At 42.7% G+C, this 17,744-nt stretch overlaps 2 protein-coding genes across 2 annotated transcripts; one reads left to right on the forward strand and one right to left on the reverse strand.

Annotated features, from left to right (window-relative positions):
- Positions 1 to 2,538: 2,538 nt before the first annotated feature.
- LOC140128682 (olfactory receptor 10C1-like) lies at positions 2,539 to 3,471 on the forward strand. The gene has a single exon (XM_072150380.1). It carries the CDS (start codon positions 2,539 to 2,541, stop codon positions 3,469 to 3,471), a length of 933 nt encoding a protein of 310 aa, XP_072006481.1.
- A 12,677-nt stretch (positions 3,472 to 16,148) lies between these two features.
- Positions 16,149 to 17,069, reverse strand: LOC140128683 (olfactory receptor 11A1-like). The gene has a single exon (XM_072150382.1). The coding sequence runs from the start codon at positions 17,067 to 17,069 to the stop codon at positions 16,149 to 16,151; it is 921 nt and encodes a 306-aa protein (XP_072006483.1).
- Positions 17,070 to 17,744: the final 675 nt, after the last annotated feature.

Raw genomic sequence — 17,744 nt, forward strand, 5'->3', positions numbered from 1 at the left:
TACAATAAGCAAAGCAGTCTTTTCAGACAGCATACAGGACGCACATCTAATTCACTAATTATTAAATCTAAACTTAGAATTAGACCCCAGGTAACACACCGTATGGTCTTCTTATGAACATTTTGACATTTTCTACATTAATTTAATTCTGAATTGTTTTTTATGTTTAAATTTCCCTAAAGATTGTGTCTCAGGTGACTTTCTTCATACATGATGTCTATACACAGGGGAGGCTGGTGGAGACCTCCGTGGGATCCCCAGATACAGATCAATCTTGTATAAAATGTCTGTATAACAAAGCCTTATCCCTTTATCTCCATATGATGCTGTGTGCACAGGTGTTGTGTGGGATTTATTGCGCTGAACTTATTAGTACACACATCACAGAACACGCAATCATCAGACAGATGTGCAGATGTGTCCTTCCTCAACTTTTACTCTGAGCTAGAAAGAAGTAACTTCTCATGTAGAATTCTTTTTCTAGATACAAGCAGCTCCCATGTATCCTTGTCTGATTCTTCTCTGCAGTTTCTTTCATCGAGCACAATGTTCATAAATATTCTATAAGACCTTTGAACCTTTAAAAATGTATTTTAATAACTTGATGATGTAGACACGATTTTAAATGGAGTGCTGGAGAAAACCCTTACCCAAGTCCATAGCTCCCATGGTAGACACAGCTGCCTGGACTTGCAGGGTCATGTATAGAGTTATATCCATTGTACTGTGAGCTGTTCATTTTGTAAGTTACGTATTGGCTCATTCTCCATCTCCAGGTGGTCTTCATCGACCATGACCAAGGATGAGCATAGGGTAAGTATAATAATCTGCCCATAGTGTTATCAACTTTGCATTGTACATAAATAAATTCTGTACAAAACATTATACAGGCAGTCCCTTACTTAAGGGCACCCAACTTACAGACGACTTCTAGTTAAAGACGGACCTCTGTCCACTGTGACCTCTGGTGAAGTTCTCTGGATGTTACTATAGTCCCAGGTTGCAGTGATCAGCTGTAAGGCGTCTGTAATGCAGCTAAATACAGTGAATATGACATGTTTTGCAAGAATGATTAAACATGAGATTCATAGGCTAAGAAGTAAAGCTCAATATAGAGACGAAAAAAGAGGTAAATCATGAAAACATTCTGTTGTGGTTGATTTTTAATATTTGTATCAAGAATGTTAATCAAGAAGAAGAAGATATTTTACGTATCCATACACTAGAAGGACAAAATATATGTTATTCCTATGCCTGCTACAAATTCAGCGCAATCATCTGCCCTTAAAGTAAGGCATAACATGCACTGCTATCTAGTCCGAACACAGCTGTATTTCACACCTGTCTGTCTCCTGCTGACTTTGCTTTGGGCTGCAGACTGTTACGCTAGCTTTAATGTATGTGTACCTTCTCCACTCACATTCTTCCCCTGCTAGTCTGTTTAGTCTGGATGTCAGGCGGTTTGTCTAATCACTGTTTGGACTAAGATTCTGAAGACTCATACGAGGGTTGTCTACCAACTTCCCAGTGTTTATTATAAGTCTTCTTTGGAGCCTGCTGTTGTTTTCTAGACTTTTGTATTTCTAATCTTGGCTTGTTTTCTGACCATCTGTTTGTCTCTTGATTCTGTACTGTCCCCTTGGTTTAAAGCCACATTTCTATGATGATTCTTCTATGTTTGTATTGTCTCCGTGTTGTCACTTTGGCACAGGAAGGGAACATTGACCAGTTGTCACTGATGGTCTAGTGTTGGATTGGCAAGTAGGGAGGGAAAGCTGAGTGGGTCTAGCTTTCGAGTTCACTGTCTATACCTGTCCTTTTCTTTTCCATCTTCTCCATCTTCATTCTCAAACAGCTGCAATCCCACAATAATGAATAGGATTACTTTGTAAATGTTGTACATTATGGAAGAAATAAAACACCACATAGAGAATCTTCTGGGAATCAAAACTTCAAAAATTTAAAATATTAAGAACATGACAAATACAATGGGGGTCATTTACTAAGGGCCCGATTCGCGTTTTCCCGACGTGTTACCCGAATATTTCCGATTTGCGCCGATTGTACCTTAATTGCCCCGGGATTGTGGCGCACGCGATCGGATTGTGGCGCATCGGCGCCGCCATGCGCGCGACGGAAATCGGGGGGCGTGGCCGAACGAAAACCCGACGTATTTGGAAAAACCGCCGCATTTAAAAAACGAAAAAGTGTCGCTTCCAAAGCGCTTACCTTCACCTGGTCCGAGGTGGTGCATTCCGGCGCGATGAGATGATTTTCAGTGCAGCAGCGCCACCTGGTGGACGGCGGAGGAACTGCCTTCATAAATCCCGGCCGGACCCGAATCCAGAGCAGAGAACGCGCCGCTGGATCGCGAATGGGCCGGGTAAGTAAATCTGCCCCAATCTCTTGCGTGGAAGCTTATGAATAAAGATGACATCTTTATTATGTGTCTCATATTTACAACTTTTTATTATAATTAAAACCTTATAGGATAAAAAATGAGAAGTAGCACATTATTAACTTTCTTTCTTTCTCCAGATGGTTATGAAACATAATATCACCTCTGTCTTACTTTTGGGATTTCCTAATCTTCAAAATTTTCCATTTGTTTACTCATCTTTATTGGTCCTTATATACTGTGGGACAATATCAGGAAACCTTCTTATCATGGTCTTGTATCTAGTGAGTAAAACCCTTCAGTCCCCCATGTACTTCTTCATTACACAGCTGTCATTGTGTGACCTCCTGCTGACCACAGACATTGTCCCCGTCCTTCTTCACACTGTCCTGTATGGAGGAAGTACAATGACTCTTATTGGCTGCATCATCCAGTTTTTTTTCTTTGCTATCTCAGAGTCTTCAGAATGTCTTCTCCTGTCGGTGATGTCCTATGACCGGTATGTGGCCATCTGTAACCCCCTCCGTTATCACTCCATCATGAGTCATAAATTATGTGTGATATTAGTAGACATCATTTGGTTGATTGGTTTTATGGTGACATTTATTGATGTATTTTCCATGTATAGATTATATTTCTGTGGACCACACGTAATTGACCATTTCTTCTGTGACATTGAACCAATTCTGCAGCTCTCCTGCTCAGATACAACCAGAATTCACATCCAGAGTATAGTTATGGGATCTTTACTTACAATTTTACCATTTATGATAATACTGACCTCCTATGTGTACATTGTCATCACCATCCTGAAGATCCCATCCAATACCGGAAGACATAAAGCCTTCTCCACCTGTAGCTCCCACCTCATTGTCGTCTCCATATTTTTTGGGACATTAATGGTTGTTTATATGTTTCCAACAAGAGGAGAATCCCTGACCCTAAGTAAGGTCCTGTCTCTGATGTATACGGTGCTGACCCCACTGCTTAACCCCATCATATATACCTTGAGGAACAACGACTTTAAAGAAGCTTTTCATAACATTCAGAATATTCTGAGAAGAGGGAAGTAATTATTTACAATCATCATGTTGTCCAAAAAATCCACTGAGGGGACCTTCCACCTACCTCATTTAACCCACCTAGTGACTGTGTCTTTAATCAATTTGAGTCTTATTTTATTAAATCATCCCCCCTTTTAATAAGTAGGACAGTGAAATTTATGAATTTGTTCCTACTACACAAGGTGAGTTAATCTTTGCTTTATTAAATAAAGCACACCAAAACACATCTCCAGAGAAAATAAGATGCCCCCCCATTGGCAGTTCTAAGTTTATTAATGAAGAAATTAGCTACATCACTGAAAGGGTTTGTCCATTGACAACAAGTTAACCCCTATCTTCACTTCATCATCGTCTCCTCTATCTTCTTATCACAAATTTAAAACTGTTCTTTTTCCCTAAATGTCATTATTATGTCCCCACAGTAACCAATATAGTAACACCCCCCTCACAGTTGCCAATATAGTAATGGTGCCCTCACACAGTAGCCAATACAGTCAAAGTGCCCACCAAAAGTAGCTAATCTAGTCACAGTGCCTTTAAATGGCTCACAGTGCCCCCACACAAAATCCAATAGTCACATTCAAAATCCCCCACACAGTAGCCAAGAGTCAGTAGTCACAGTGCCTGTCCCCAGTAGCCTATAGATGCAGTGCCTTCCCCCAGTAGACAGTAGTCCAAATGCCTGCTCCCAGTAGCCGGTAGTCACAGTGATTCCTCCTGCACCCATTAGTCACAGTGATACCTTACAGAAGCTGGTAGTCACATTAATGCCCCCAACTTGCCTAAAAAGAACAAAAATATAAGGGAATAACCATGTAAATGCAATTGCAAAAAATATGTGTAAGGGTCACAGGAAGTGTAACCAGCTAGTTGAGCTTCAGGATACACAAAACCAAAAAAGAGAGAAAGAGCAACACCAGCATGCAGATTAAAATTTCAATGTTTGCCAAATATGTATTAAAAAGCTCAGACATAAAGTTAGATAGCAGAGGTAAATATGGAGCAGAAAATAGTGCAGCAAATCACCAAGTAACCATAATATTGTATGCAGATCCACACAGTTTAATAAGATCACAACTGGTTAAATCACAAATATGTAGACAGAGAGGTTAACAAACAAGTAAGCTGTCAGGACTCTGGATCAGTGGATCCTCCGGACCACCACGGGAGGTGGTACTAGCCGACGTCTGGGACCAGAATCTAAGTGGTACCTGGTCTTCACCAGAGGCCCTGGCAAAGCAGGATGGTCTTGCTGTGGTGGGTACCACTAGGTCTTTCCACAGGTGCGACTAGCCCTGGCAGCAGAGGTCGAGGTACCTTAGCAGGAGACAGTCTCATGGTCAGGTTAAGGCACAGGGTCAGGGCTGGCGGCAGAGATGCAAGGTCAAGTCTAATCTGAGGTCAGCAACGGGAGGCTCAGGCAGATGGAAATGGGAACATAGGCACACGGGGCACAGGCACACAGGAAAGCAGCAAGATGGGACATGGGAACTCAGGAGCAGGAACACACAGGAACATGGGAACACGGGAAGACAAGAGCAGGAACATACAGGAACTCAGGAACATGGGAACACGGGAAGACAAGAGCAGGAACATACAGGAACTCAGGAACATGGGAACACGGGAAGACAAGAGCAGGAACATACAGGAACGCAGGAAGATCACTGTGGAGCTTTTTCTAAGGCATAAGCACATAGATAGGGCAGGGGACACAGGAAGGAGCTGGAATTTAACTAGAATGGCTGGCCAGCCAGCGCCAATTATCCACATGCTGGGCCTTTAAATTTCTTGAAGCTGCCGTGCACACACCCTAGGAGACGGGGAGGTGGGCGATGCTGCCGGAGTCAGCGCTGGATCATGGCGAATTTAGTGGATCGCCAGGGGATCGGAGCAGCTGAGAGGGGTACGGTGGCACCTGCAACAAGGGAGATGGGTCGCAGGAGCACCCATTACATAAACAAAGGGGTACTGGTGCAGTTTTGTAAAAAATAACAACTATGATCGTCATAAATTACCTGTAAGAATCAGGACAGGATGCAACACTGCGCAGAGTAGGAGAAGCTGCCCTGCACCTCCCCAACACATTTAGATGGCAACAGCTCTTTGTCAAAGGTTGAATATTTACATTAATGTACCCAGTAGACAGCAGTCACAATGATCCCCCTATTAGCCAGCAGAAACAGTAATACCCCCAATAGCAAGTAGTCACACTGATGCCAGTAGCCCACAGTTACTGTGATGCCCCCAATATCCATTAGTCACAGTAATGGCCCCAGTAGCCAACAATCACAAGAATTCTACCAGTAGCTAATGATGAGTAGTCACAGTGATGCCCCACAGTGGCACGGTAGTCACAGGGATGATCCCAATCGATAGCAGCCACACTGATGCCCTCAGTAGCCAGAAGTTACAGTGATGCCCCCAGTGGCAAGGTAGTCACAGTGATGATCCCAATAGCCAACCATCACCGTGATGGCCCCAGTAGGGAGTAGTCACAGTGGTGCCTGTAGCTAGTAGTCACATTGATGCCCACAGTAGCTATTAATCACAATAATGGTGCCAGTAGCCAGCAATCACAAGAATTCCCCCAGTATCGAGTAGTCCTTCCCACACTCTCCCCATTGTCCAATTCATCAATTTTTTTCTAGTGTACATGCTTGTCTTTGTTGTGGTCTCTGTCTCCGTAAATGGTTAATTTTTTAATGTTGTTTCAGATATTGTACAGGGCCCTACGTTCTTCTTGTGGTGAAATATATAACTTGCTTATAGACCTTGATTGCGACCATTTTCAATGTTCTTGACATTTTAGTATCAATGTAAGACACCAGTTCTGTGTTTTTGTTGCCACTACACTACACTACACATGTTTTTCTCTTTGTGTTATATGATAAAAAATGTAATAAAAACGTTTGAAAACAAAAACAAAAAAGTGAATTAAGTGTTGGCTGTCCTCAAACATGTCTATCTTGAGAAAAGACATGCCCTAAATAAAGTAAGTTGTTTCTTGGGGTAGTAAGACAGGGTGAATTATAATGCAATACTTAAATATAACAAAGTGTTGGGTGCGAAAACTACAGAAAAGTGGATCCATTGGGGTTCCTTTAGTGAAGAAAAATGCTCATTTGAATTTACATAGAGGAATTCTTTGCATGCAGAACACACATTTGCATCAAACAGTTCAGCAAGATACTTCACTTACCAGCCAATCAGATTTTATCTGACCACAAAGTCGACAGATTAGCTATAACCAGAAATTAGCCAGTGGGTAGAAATTTGGTTTTGACAGGTTTTTTCTGAATTTCACAACAAAATTTGGTTCAGGAGCCGGACAGAGGGCTGAACTTTAAATTGAAGTCAATGGGGACCCAGATTATAATTATGGCTGTGAGATGGTGGCTAGAAGGTTGAGAAATGGTAAAATGCCTTGCCCAAAATGGGCCACAGAAAGTACTTTAATGATAGCATAAAACAAAAACTAAACAAACAAAAATAATTTAAACATTTAATAAAATAATAACAATTGTGTTAAGTACTATGTGTCATTTCTAGAATGGAGAGGCCACACTAAGGTAAGTCTTTGGTCAATTACTTTGCAAAGAGTGCCCCAAGTTCCATCAGATTGTCTTTAACTTATACTGCCTCCTTTCTACAAAACCCTTCACCTCTCCCCTCACATCAGGACCTAATGCAGTAAATGCTAATATTCCTGTCTGGTCTTTGCAAGTATTGCTGTATAATCCTCTTTAAGCATTAATACTATTCAAGCACCATAGAAGCCTATCAGTAGCCTAATGCAGTTCTTCAGATTTCATTAAAAATGGCAATGGTTTCAGATTTCTACCTGTCTGTAATAACAGTAGTCTCCTCTTTGTATACAGCAGTCTCCTCAGTGCCCTGAAAAGGGAAATTGCTGGTTTTGAGAAGTGGTTGCCTGTGTGATTTCTATGGAGCTATAAGCTCCTTTATTGGCTGCTCACCAGTCAATAAAGCAGCTTGGAACTTTTTCCCAAACACCAAATTTGGTTTGGGTCCACTCATCACTAGTTTTAACCCTTACAGATTCTTTTGCCACGTTTTTGTTACTGTTTTTACCAACCTTCAGAATTCTATAACTTTTTTATTTCTCCATGGTACAGTGCTGTGTTACACTTGTTTTCTTTTACTTTTTAGCATCAGTATTTAATATTCAATGTTGTGTTCTGGGAAGATAGAAAAAAAATCTAAATGTGGTGAAATTCATGAAAGAACCAATTTGCCTCATTTTCTTGTCCACTTTGTTTTTATGGCTTTCAACGTACACTGAAAATTACACCCCCCATTTTGTGTAAATAGCATAGCATTCTGCTAAGTATAATATTCTGATAAGTATGCTGCAGTTTGACATTGAATGGATATAACATCAAACTCTCCTCTTCTTTTCACCCATCTACTGTGTCTTTAACCACTTCCCGCCACAGCCCTTTTTTGTTTTTGAGTTTTCATTTTTCACTCCCCACCTTCAAAAATCTATAACTTTACAGAGCAGTGTTATGACTTATTTTCTGCATAACAAATTATACTTAAAAATGGTGTTATTTAATATTCCATGTCGTGTACTGGGAAGCAGGAAATAAATTCCAAATGCAGTGAAATTGGTAAAAAAAACGCATTTGTGCCGTATTCTTGTGGGCTTGGATTTTACGAATTTCACTGTACACCCCAAATGACAGGTCTACTTTATTCTTTGGGTCAGTACAATTACGGGGATACCAAATTTGTATAGGTTTTATAATATTTTCATACATTTACAAAAATTAAAACCTCCTGTACAAAAAAATTGGATTTTTTTGGATTTTTGGATTTTGCCATCTTGTGGCTCTAATAACATTTTTATATGGAGCTTTGGGAGGTGTCATTTTTTGTGGCTTTTGATGATGTTTACAATGTTACCAATTTTAGGACTGTACGACCTTGTGATCACTTTTCATAGAATTTGTAATTTTTTTTAAAATGGCAAAAAAGTGTCATTTTCAACTTTGGGCCGTTACGGGGTTAAATGCAGTAAAAAAACAATATTTTATTTTGATAGATCAGGCATTTTTGGACGCGGTGATACCTAATGTGTTTATGATTTTTACTGTTTATTTATATTGATATCAGTTCTAAGGAAAGGGGGGTGATTTGAGTTTTTAAGTTTTTTTATTATTTTTTTTAATTATTTTTATTTTTACTATTTTTCAGACTCCCTAGGGTACTTTAACCCTAGGTTGTCTGTACGATTCTATCATATACTGCCATATTACAGTGTAATGTATACTACAGTATGGCAGTACATGGGGATTTTACTCCTCATTCATTACAATGTGCTGATAGCACATTGTAATGATTAGGTTAACCCGAAGCAGCCTCTGGTCTTTGGAAGACCTGAGGCTGTCATAGCGATGGATCTACGTTCCCCAATGACATCACTGTGGCGATCAGTGGGAAAACACCTACGATCGGTGCTGGCACCGATCGCAGGTGTTACAGGTAAGACTTACCGGCTATGGAGAGGGCTCCACCCGTGAGCCCTCTCCATGCACCAGCACCCAGCATGTGACGTAGTATTACGTCACAAGTCGTAAGGGGTTAAAGCCAGTCTCACTCTCTGCAATGGTATATATCTATTAATTGCCCTAGTATTGCATGTGTCTGTTTCTTTCTGTAACATTTGACCATTTTCTGTCCTACCTGATTTAATGTTCATCTATGCCCCTCAATTTGTTTTTCTCTGTTCTCCTAACCCAGGCCCATCTTCTGCTTATTCTGACACTTTATACAGAAACCCTGCTAACCTTATTAAGATTCAGCGTATCCCCTCTTCTCCTCCTCCACCCGTAACCCCTTTTCAATGTGCCATATTGAACGCCTGGTCTGTGAGTAATAAACTAGAATAAGTTAATTACCACTTTCTTTCTAAGTCTTTTGACATGCTTGCCATCATGGAAACATGGATCCAGCAGGATGACTCTGCCTCGGTTGCATCATTATCTTACACTTTTCTCACTGCTCCAGACCTGAGAATAGGCAGTGAGGAGGGGTAGGCATACTCCTCTCTCCACAATGCACCTTCCAGGTCATTCCTCCTTGGCCAAAAACCTGGAAACCTCAGAAAATGATGGAAACACCACGGAAATGGACAGGAAACAGCAGGGACAGCATGCATGGATGCCTCTGAGGCTGCTTAATCACACCATTATGCCAAAATTATGGGCAACAGCATGGTGATGACAGAGTGACCGAATGAGGCTAGATAGCATCTAAAACATCCAATAATTGACCCTGACACTATAGAGGACGGCATGCAGAGGCAGCGGCAGCAGGCTAGAGAGTGGCATGGCGACATACCCCAAATGGACTCAGGCTTCAAACCAATTAAAAATTTTCGTTTTGGCGAGGATAACGTGTAGCACTGTACGTATCAGTATTTGGCCTGGTTATGGCGGCAGAGAGGAACCAAAGGAGGTGAACAAGAAGCGCTGAAATGATTTCCTATGTGAACAAAAGGTTGACGGTATATTTAGTCGATAACACAGCATGGCGGCGACAGAGTGACCAAGTTCCATAACGTATCTGGTGAAATACCCGAAAAATGAGCCTGACACAGCTCGTTTGCTAAGGGGACGACATGTGGAGGCAGCTATGGAGACGACTTTTGGAGGCAGCTATGGAGACGACATGTGGAGGCTGCTATGGAGACAACGTGTGGTGGCAGCTAATGAGACAACGTGTGAAGGCAGCTATGGAGACGACATGTGGAGGCTGCTATGGAGACAACGTGTGGAGGCAGCTATGGAGACAGCGTGTGGAGGCTGCTATGGAGACTGTGTCTGGAGGCTGCTATGGAGACGACGTGTGGAGGCAGTTATCGAGACGACGTGTGGAGGCTGCTATGGAGACGACATTTGGAGGCATGTGTGGGGAGACGCACACTCATACAGCTTTGCATCCATTGTCAAAATGAGTGACCCATATAAAATACCAGAAAATCACAGCCGGTAAAACAACCGAAAATGTAGCCTGACACAGCTCGTTGCTAAGGGGACGACGTGTGGAGGCAGCTATCCAGACGACGTGTGATGGCAGCTATCGAGACGACGTGTGATGGCTGCTATGTAGACGACGTGTAGAGGCAGTGGGGGGGGTTATGGCACCCGAGGTGAACATAAGGAGGTGAGAAAAGAGGAGTGAAAAGATAGATTTTAGAGGTAAAACTTTATAGTAGTAGATTAAAGTTGCTGCAGTTAAAACGATGTTAGTTCGATCTTGGGATGAAGCTGGTGGTCCGCTGCCAGGTGAGATTTCACCTGTCCAAACCCCTACCTCTCGGCTCCTCCCCACTCAAAATGGACCTGGGGGCCCGAAGCTTTTACTTTGAAAAAATTCTCATTTTCAAAGCAGGCGGGGTCTTTTGAATACTTCATCTACGAATAATGGAATAGCATTGTGGTTCTATATTTTTTTTTTTTTGGAAATGGTTCCATAATTAAGAGCGACAGAATGGGGCATCTATATCGCGCCGTTATGATTGAAACTTCAGGTCTCCAGCATGGCGTTGACAGATGGGCCGAGTTCCATTACGTATCTGGTGAAACACCCGAAAATTCTGCTATGGCGTTGACAGATGGGCCGAGTTCCATTACGTATCTGGTGAAACACCCGAAAATTCTGCCTGACACAGCTCGTTTGCTAAGGGGACGATGTATGGAGGCAGCTATGTGGACGACGTGTGGAGGCAGCGGCCGAAGCGGCCTCAGGCTGGCGGTTGTCCAGGCGACATAACCAGAGTGTACTCTGGCTACAAACAGCATTTCTAAAATCCTTTTGTGTATGATCAAGTGTAGCACTGTTCTTATAAGTATTTGGCCTGGTTATGGCGGGGGAGGGGAATGTAAAGAGATGTGCAAGTAGCGCTGAAATAATATCCTTCATAGATAAAAGTTTGGCGGTATATTTTGTGGATAACACAGAAGGCTGGCAACAAAATTAACAAGTTTTATGTGCAAGCCGTTGAAACAATTAGCAGAGGCAGCAAATAACACAGGGGAAGGAGCAGTGGTGGGCCCGGCCGGAGGTGAACGGCCTTGGTTCCATTGAGTGGGGTGTTTAGCACTCATATGTCTGCGCATACTGCTGGTGGTTAAGCTAGAAGTGGTGGAACCCCTGCTGATCCTGGTGTGGCACAGGTTGCACACCACAGTCCGTCGGTCATCTGCTGTTTCTTTAAAGAACCTCCAGACTTGAGAAAATCTAGCCCTCGCCACGGGAGCTTCACTACGTGAAACATTTGGCGCTGATGCACCAGCTCTGGCCCTGCCTCTCCGTCTGGCCCCACCACTGCCTCTTCCAACCTGTTCTTGTCGAGGACTCTCCTCCGTCTCAGAAGCACTGTGTTCACCCGGCCCATCAACCCAGCTTGGGTCTGTCACCTCATCATCCTCCGATCACTCAATCTGCTCGCCCCTTGGACTTCCTGCCCTGACAACTACTTCACCACTGTCTGACAACCATGTCTCCTCATCGTCCGAAACCTCTTTACACACTTCTTCCACTACATCAACAATGTCATCAACACCCACAGACTGCGACCATTGAAAAACCTGGGCATCGGGAAAGAGCTCAGCAGCAACCTGAGAAGTGACTCTGGGAAGGGTCCAGAAAACAGTTCATGAGAGTATGCCGGATCAAATTCCAAATTTTCCTGGGAGGGGGCAGGCTGGGGAAAAGGAGTTTGAGGTGGAGGAGCTGGAGGAGTGCTCACTTGGGTAACATGGGTGGACTGCGTGGAAGACTGACTGGTGGACAAATGACTTGAAGCATTGTCCGCAATCCACGACATCACCTGTTCGCACCTGTTCTCAACAGTGCTCTACCAGTAAGTTAAGACATGAAGCTAGGGAGTGTAGCTCTGCGGCGTTTCCCTGCTCCTTCATCAGCAGGTAGTGTCTCACCATGCCCAGGACCACAGCTTCTGACCCCTGCAGTAATTGGATGCCCATGCCCACGACCTCGTCCACTACCCTTATCCCTCGGGTTCAACATTTTCCAAATAAAGTCTACAATAAAAGTACAGTATGCTTCACCGGCAGAGAGAATGTGGATTGGGATTTCTGGAGACTGGCTTGCTAAACAGTAGCAGGCAGACTAAGCTAGATGAAATTGCATTTGCAACACTGACAGCACACAAAAGGATTTTGGGCTGTGACTTTTACTTTCACTTTTGAAAAAAAAAATCGGCAACTGTGCCTAATTCAATCAAACCCCCATTAAATTGTCCCACTTAGCTGTTTGACATGGATATGTGTGTCACTACGAGCCAAAAATAACGTTCACAAATCTCCCTGCAAATTCGGCACAATATGGTACTAGCTGCACTACTAGTGCCAGCAAGCCCAGCCACAAGCAAATAAAAAAATAATAAAATTACGCTATTGTAGCTCTAACAAGGGCTGTTGGGTTCTTGTAGACTCACTCCTGCCTAACAGTAATCTAATACAACACCATAACGCTATCCCTGTAGCAGCAGCAGCTCTCTCCCTAGCGGCATCCAGACAGAGAATGATCCGAGCAGCGCGGGCAGGGGCTAATATATTCCAGGGTCACCTGATCAGGCCAGCCAACCACTGCTATCGACATGTAAGTGTACCACGTGATGCTGGGTGTACTGCAGAGTCTCCTGGCTTGTGATTGGCTCTGTTTCTGGCTGCCAAAAATCAAAATGGCGAAAGATGCCATTTTCTCGAGCTGGCGAAATATTCGTCCCAGCAACGAGCAGTTGTGAGTACTCTAACTCTCTACCAACAACCCCAAAAGGCTCTTTGATACTCTTTACTCCTTACTAACACTAAAGGTGCAGCCACCTGTCACAGACCTTGGGGCTGAAGATCTGGCCACCTACTTGATTAGGTAAAAATTGATTGCATTCGTCAGGAAATAATTGCTCAATCCACTCCTACCACTAATCCTCTTCCCTCTGGTACCTTGTTCACTCTCTTCCTTTGAAATGCTCACAGAGGAAGAAATGTCCAGGCTTCTTTCCTCTGCTCGCCCCACTACCTGCATCAGTGACCCATCCCCTCACATCTCGTACAGTCTCTCTCCCCAGCTGCCACTTCTCATCTCACTAAAATCTTCAACCTCTCTCTCTCTTCTGGTGTTGTCCCCTCTTCTTTCAAGCATGCTGTTGTTACCCCTTTACTAAAGAAACCTTCACTCGACCCATCCAATGCTAGTAACTTCAGACCAGTTTCTAACCTCCCTTTCATCTCCAAACTCCTGGAACGCTTGGTCTATTCTCGACTAACCCGCTATCTCTCAGCTAACTCCCTCCTTGACCACCTGCAATCTGGTTTCCGCTCTATGCACTCCACTGAAACTGCTCTTTCTAAAGTCTCCAATGATCTCCTCATTGCAAAATCCAAAGGTGACTATTCGCTCCTCATTCTTCTGGATTTAACGGCAGCGTCTGATACTGTGGACCACCAGCTCCTCCTCAGGATGCTTCCCTCCATTGGCCTAAAGGATACTGCACTCCCTTGGTTTTCTTCCTATCTCTCTGTCTGCACTTTCAGTGTCTCCTTTTCTGGATCTTTCTCTTCTCATCTTCCTCTCAGTGTCGGGGTTCCTCAGGGCTCAGTCCTAGGTCCTCTTCTCTTCTCCCTCTATACTGCCCCCATTGGACAAACTATCAGCAGATTTGGTTTCCAGTATCAGCTCTATTCTGATGACACCCAGCTATATACTTCTGCACGTAACATCACCCCTGCCTTAATCCAGAACACTAGTGAATGTCTCTCTGCTGTCTCTAGCATCATGTCCTCTCTCTTCTTAAAACTTAATCTTTCTAAGACTGAACTTTTTGTCTTTCCACCAACTAGTAACTTACCTAAACCTGACCTCTCCAACTCGGTCTGTGGGATCATTATAGCACCAAGGCAGCAGGTCGCTGTCTTGGGGTTGTGCTGGACTCTGACCTCTCCTTTTAACCATATATTCAATCTCTTGCTCGCTCTTTCCGCTTGCATCTCAGAATCATTTCCAGAATCCGCCAATTTCTAACAATTGAAACTTCTAAAATGCTAATTGTTGTGCTTACTCACTCTCGACTACACTACTGTAACTCTCTGCTAATCGGTCTTGCACTTGCTAAACTTTCTCTTCTACAATCTATTCTTAATGCAGCAGCCAGGCTCGTCTTTCAGACCAAATGCTACACGGATGCCTCCAGTCTGTGTCAATCACTGCACTGGCTGCCTGTCTCCTTCCATATTCACTTTAAAATAATAACCCTCATCCACAAAGCTCAGAATAATTCTGCATCTCCCTATCTCTCTTCTCTCATCTCAGTCTATCGCCCTTCCCGTGCTCTTCGATCTGCCAGTGATATTAGATTAATCTCCACCTTAATTTGAACCTCTCATGCATATCTCCAGGACTTCTCTCGAGTTGCTCCAATTCTCTGGAATGCCCTTTCCCGGACTCTCAGACTAATACCCACCCTCCAAAGCTTTAAACGAGCTCTTGAAACCCATCTCTTTAGGCAGATCTATCACATCACTAACTGCATGAAATGTCACCTCTCCCTTTACTAATCCATCCTATGTCCTATCTCCCGTATGTTATCCGGCAAACAGCAGATATATACCAAGCTCCAGGCTTCTCTGTATCTGCAGTCTTTTTCACCTTGGACCTTGTTAATAAGATGGCTGCTGATGGTTCAAGCAGCAGAATTTTTATTTATTAACTTATTTATTAAATTATTTTATATAGTTCTCGTATAAAAAAAAATGGCTGGACCATTATACAACCTCTTGTGTCGCCCCCTCATCCTCATAGACCAGTGGTGGCGAACCTATGGCACGGGTGCCAGAGGTGGCACTCAGAGCCCTTTTTATGGGCACCTGTGCCATCACCCCAGCGCAGAGTTCGCTAGACAGGACTCAAGGCCTCTTGCAGTCCCAGAACCCTTGAAGGAAGCTACAATGTGTCACCCCCTCATCCTCATAGACTGTAAGCTCTTGTGTCCCCCCTTATCCTCATAGTCTGTAAGCTCTTGTGAGGAGGGCCCTCACTCCTATTGTTCCATATGACTGTTTGTTCTGTGTAATATAGTTGTATATGTCCCCTATGATTTGTAAAGCGCTACGGAATTTGATGGCGCTATATAAATAAAGATTATTATTATTATTGTTATTATTATTATTATTATTATTATTATTATTATTATTATTATTATTGTGTAAAGGTCGTTATGATACCAAAATATTTTTTGATAAAAAAAACTAGATTGAATTTGGGACCTATATGCACTTTTGATCACTTTTTATTCAAATTATGATTCAGACATTTGGGTAAAATTTTCCATTACAGGGTTTTTTGCCAGTAATAATCGTTTTTATAATTTTGTAGATTGGACATTTTGAGACGTTTTTATATGTGTTTTAAGAAAAAGCAATGATTAAATTTTTACTTATTAGAAAAAAAGATTTTTAATTTTATTTTTTATTTTTTACTATTAGTTCAGACCCCTATGGTAGCTCCACATCAAGACGTGTTATACCATCATGTTGTGTGTAGGGTTTAAATACAAAAACATTTTTTTTTAACTCTGTTTCATACAACTTGTCAATAGCCTTGAATTATTTATTCAATACAACTTCTTGTGTGAATTAGAGGATATGTTTAAACTTATAAAAAGTTTCTTTAAAGTCCTTTTTCCTCAGGGTGTATATGATGGGGTTAAGCAGTGGGGTCAGCACTGTATACATCAGAGACAGGACCTTACTCAGGGTCATGGATTGTCCTCTTGTTGGAAACATATAAACCATGATTAATGTCCCATAAAATATGGAGACCACAATGAGGTGGGAGCTACAGGTGGAGAAGGCTTTATGTCTTCCGGTAGTGGATGGGATCTTCAGGATGGTGATGGCAATGTACACGTAGGACGTCACTATTACTAGAAAAGGCATCAAAACTACAAAAGTTCCCAATATAAGAACCTGAGTGTGAATTATGGAGGTATCAGAGCAGGAAAGCTGCATTATTGGTTCAAAGTCACAGTAGAAATGGTCAATGACGTGAGGTCCACAGAAATGTAAGTTACACATAGAAATTACATCCATCAACATCATCATAAATCCAAGCAGCCAAAGAACATTTGCCGAGGTCACATAAAACGCGTGATTCATGATACAGTGATAATGGAGGGGATTACAGATGGCCACATACCGGTCATAGGACATCACCGACAGGAGAAGACATTCGGAAGACTCTGAGATAGCAAAGAAAGAAAATTGGGTGATGCATCCGATGAGAGTGATAGTACTTCCTCCATACAGGACAGTGTGAAGAAGGACAGGGACAATGTCTGTGGTCAGCAGGAGGTCACACAATGACAGCTGTGTAATGAAGAAGTACATGGGGGACTGAAGGGTTTTACTCACTAGATACAAGACCACGAAAAGAAGGTTTCCTGATATTGTCCCACAGAAGATAAGAACCAGGAGGGAGAAGAAGGGAAATGTGAAGTTTTGTAGATTAGGAAATCCCAGGAGGGAAATGGTGGTGACATTATTTGTGAAGAGCATCTGGAGTAGAGAATTTATTGAGTAAATAAACAAAATTGTTCTCCTTTCTTGTTAGCAGAAGTGTCCTGTATAACAATTATCTTTCCATACAAGACATTTCTACTCCTCTTCAATCTCAGACATTGAGGATATGCATTTTCAGTTTTCCAGGTTAAGGAGACGACTGCTGTGTACGGAGCTTAAAATTTACAGTTTTCCATGGAAAATTAAGAGAATACAAAGCATAACTAAGAGCAGACATCTGAATGTAGTGCCCTTCCCTTTAAAAGAATAACAATATTTGTATGGTCACACGCATTTATACTCTTATACACTTATTCATACAGTACATATTATAAACACATAGGGGCACACTTACTAAGGGTCCGCGGACCGCATTTCCGTCGGGTTTCCCGACTATTTCCGATTTGCGCCGCATTTAACAGGGGTTTTTGGCGCACGCGATCTGATTTTGGCGCAATCGCACCGACTTTCATGCAACACAAATCTGGGGGCGTGGCTGTCGGACAACCCGACTGATTCGGACTAAGAGCGGGATTTAACTTTCAAATTGTGTCGCAAGATCAGTACTTATAAGCACCGGGGAGAAGGAGGTGAACTCCGGCGGACCTCGGCGGGGAAGCGGCACATGAAGGATATCGGGCGCAGTGATCTTAGCACTTCATCCTCTTGGGA

Source organism: Engystomops pustulosus, chromosome 4 (genome assembly GCF_040894005.1).
Source record: "Engystomops pustulosus chromosome 4, aEngPut4.maternal, whole genome shotgun sequence".
Taxonomy (NCBI): Eukaryota; Metazoa; Chordata; class Amphibia; order Anura; family Leptodactylidae; genus Engystomops; species Engystomops pustulosus.